At 60.5% G+C, this 3,194-nt stretch overlaps 1 protein-coding gene across 2 annotated transcripts; it reads right to left on the bottom strand.

The window, feature by feature from the left end:
- Positions 1-217: 217 nt before the first annotated feature.
- Positions 218-3,188, bottom strand: GBX2 (gastrulation brain homeobox 2). Of its 2 annotated transcripts, none has more exons than XM_006909890.3 (2): positions 2,411-3,188; positions 218-1,409 (listed from the first exon to the last, which is right to left on the bottom strand). In XM_006909890.3, exons 1-2 carry the CDS (start codon positions 2,931-2,933, stop codon positions 886-888), a joined length of 1,047 nt encoding a protein of 348 aa, XP_006909952.1. In that variant the 5' UTR covers positions 2,934-3,188; the 3' UTR covers positions 218-885. The 2 variants fall into 2 exon arrangements, with proteins under 2 accessions (XP_006909952.1, XP_015443324.1); XM_015587838.2 differs by having other exon boundaries at positions 1,301-1,409; positions 2,362-3,188.
- Between the last annotated feature and the right edge of the window lie 6 nt (positions 3,189-3,194).

A 3,194-nucleotide genomic window follows, 5' to 3' on the forward strand; every position in this document is an offset into this window, starting at 1 on the left:
TTTTCTTAAATTTATAGCCCAAATGGAGCTCTTGCTTTCCAATGTAAACCCTGGTAAGGCGCCGTGTGGCTCATGTCCAGCCAGCCTGAGAAGACATGGCCAGAGGACGTTTATCCCGTACTGGTCCCAGACCAGCTGCCCAGCCACCAGCCGGCGGTGCCCTGGAAACAGCTGAATCTGGACACACTCATGAGACCCAGGCGTCCGGCTTTTTTTTTTTTTCCCCTCTTTCTCTCTCCTTTTTATTATTCACAAGACTGAGATTGTTTAAATGTCATAACTTATATGAAAATAAGCTACATTGAAATAAATTAAACAGAACGGAGACGTGCTTCAGACATGGCTCAGATCGGATATGCGCAACCCCAGGAAAGAAAGCCAGGCAAAACCGAAGCAAAGCAAATTTCCAGGCTACCTCGAAACGTCTGCTTTTCAGTCAACTAAAAAAAGCCAGAATAGAAACAAAAATAAGTGTCAACCCCAGCGTGTTTCTTGTATGTCATGGTTACCTTTGGAAAAGTATGGAAAGGTGGCTGCTATGGGTGGCGGATTACAGCAGAGGTTTTGTTTTCTTCTGGGATGTGAGTGGAGAATATTACTGGGTGGTGTGGTCCTATAACTTTCAAAATACTGCAGCTGAGATCCAGTCTATATAGATATCTATGTACAAAGTAGGGTAGTATAATAAATATTTAGTGTGTCTTCAGCGGTAGCTGTAGCCCCTCCGAAAGCAGTCTTTTAAGCCTGTTTAATGAATATACTCTCAATTTACTTGGGATGTCCAAAGTTGGGGGTGAGGGGTGACTGAGTTTTGCTTCAAACGTGGCAGTGTCCACCCTGGGTTCCCTCCAGCGCTGTGGCGGTGGCTTCTCGGTGGTCAGGCCCTCAGGGCCGGGCCTGCTCCAGCTGCTGGTGCTGACTTCTAATGGCGAACCTGCTGACGTGGACGGGGATGGGGACGACGATCTTGGGGTTCCGGGAGGGCTCCCCTGTCTTGGAATTGGCGTTGCCGGCCTTGACGCGTTTCCACTTGGCGCGGCGGTTCTGGAACCAGATTTTCACCTGCACCTCGCTGAGTTTGAGGGCGTGGGCGATCTGCGAGCGCTCGGTCAGCGACAGGTACTTTTTGCAGTGGAACTCCTTCTCCAGCTCCAGGAGCTGCTCGCTGGTGAAGGCGGTCCGCCGCCGGCGGTTCTTGCCCGTGGACGTGGTGCTGCCTGCGGTGCCGCCGCTGGGCGGGGGCTCCTCCAGCGCGTGGCCCGGCTCTTCCTCCTTGTGAGCCGCCTGGCCGGGCAGATTGTCATCCGAGCTGTAGTCCAGATCGCTCTCCAGCGAGAAACTCTCCTCCTTGCCCTTCGGGTCGTCTTCCACCTTTGACTCGTCTTTCCCTTGCCCTCTGACAGCCCCGACTGAAAGCAAAACCAAACGGCGTTTTATTACATTTCGCACACCGGCCTTCCTTTCCCCTTCCCGCCGTCACGTGGGCATTTTCCCCCTTAGAGAATTGTCTTTCTATGACATTAACACATTGTGATTTCCTGGCCTTTGAGGGGTGGAGGTGGGGGGGGGGCGTGAGAAAGCTCAAAGGAGAGGAGGAGACAGGACAGGCGACGGCCCTTTGCCCAGATCCATCACTCAAGGGGCCCGCCATGCCCCTCTGCACCCTCCCAGCCTCCGGCAGCTAAAGGCCGAAGTAACGGGAGGCATGAGGCCCAAGACAGCGTCCTCTTTGTCCTGGGGTGGGGGCTGGGTGAGGACTGAGGGGAAGCTCACGATGCCCCTCAGTGAAAATTTTGTGAACCTCAATTTCGTCGCAGCCACAGTGGAGGCGCAGGGAGGTGCAGATCACAGACCGTGTCTTTTTTTTTTTTTTTTTGAGATAGATGTTGGTCAAAGGTAAGTTTGGTAGCCTTAGGGAAAGTTCCCACCAGACACCCCAACACACACACGCAGACACGCAGCCTCCCAAGAATGCGATTCCCCCAAACAAACAGCAAGCCTCGCGAAGGGGGTTTATAGGGCCCGGCACCCCCGGGCACACGCACTCCTGCTAGGAGCAGCTCAGCCTGCCTCCCCTTAAAGCTGAACCCCACCCAGGACCCAGGTCGCGGAGCAGGAGGCACGGGGGTAGATTCGACCAAACTTGCCGCCTGACAGATATGCCGCCCTGCGCAGCAGCTGGCTCCGGGGGATAAATGCCACCCCCCCACACACACACCCGGGGACACTGCTTGTTGCGCGTGGCTCTATATACTTCCACCCACCCGAGGCCCTGCGGCGCAGCTGGGCCGCGTCCTGCCGCTTCCCAAGCGGGGGTAGCCGGGACAGGGGTCGGGCGGGGGGTCCAGCCCCGGCGGGAACCCGGAGCTGGCTCGCCCCCGCGCCCGGGTCGCGCGCGCCGCTGACTCACCGAGCGACGCCTGCACCGCCTCGGCCGCGGAGAAGGCGAGCAGCGCGCCCTCCTTGGCGAGAAAGCCTTTGCCGTCCTCAGCGTCGCCTTGCAGCGCCTCCGCCTTGTCGAAGTTGCCGCCGCCAGGCAGCGGCTGCGGCGCGAACTTGCGAGCGGCCGCCGCCTCCTGGTGCTGGGGAGACGCGGAGAAGCCGCCGGGCAGCGTGGCCATGAGCGTGGAGGTGAGCGCCATGCCCTGCGCCAAGCTGGAGCAGAAGCCGGTGGGCAGGCTGGGGATCTGGTGGTGTGGGTGGGCGGGCGGCAGCGCGGGCTGCAGCGCGGCCTGGGGCAGCGCGGGCGGCGGCGGCGGCGGCGGCGGCAGCACCACCGGCCGGTAGGGCATGAACATGGGGTAGCCGGTGTAGACGAAATGGCCGGGGCTGGGCTGCGGCGGGCTGCCGATCAGCGAGTCTATGCTGAAGGCGGTACTACTCCCCAGCGGGCGCTGCATCATCATCAGCGACGGCGGGAACGCTGCGCTCATAGACGCGCTCGGGAGAGGCCAGCAAGAGGCGAAAAGTCCCTGCGCCGCGCCGCCGCCAGGAAGACCGCCAGGCGCGGGGAGCACAGCCGGGTGCGCCGGGCAGGGGCGGAGCTGTACCCGGAGAGCAGACGCTGCCGCCCCTCAGTCCTGGGTCCGCCGCATGCCCGGCGGGTGGTACGTGGGTGAGGCCGTGCGCCCTGGAGTGGAGAGGGCCCCCGGGGCCCGCGGATCGCTGGAGCCGCTGCCCACCGCTTGCCAGTC

Source organism: Pteropus alecto, unplaced genomic scaffold, assembly GCF_000325575.1.
Source record: "Pteropus alecto unplaced genomic scaffold, ASM32557v1 scaffold143, whole genome shotgun sequence".
Lineage (NCBI taxonomy): Eukaryota > Metazoa > Chordata > Mammalia > Chiroptera > Pteropodidae > Pteropus > Pteropus alecto.

Coding starts and splice junctions, on each gene's coding strand:
- GBX2 (XM_006909890.3), bottom strand. CDS start 2,933: ATGAGCGCAGCGTTCCCGCCGTCGCTGATGATGATGCAGCGCCCGCTG. Junction 1,410..2,410: donor GGCGGTGCAGGCGTCGCTCG/GTGAGTCAGCGG, acceptor TTTTGCTTTCAG/TCGGGGCTGTCAGAGGGCAA.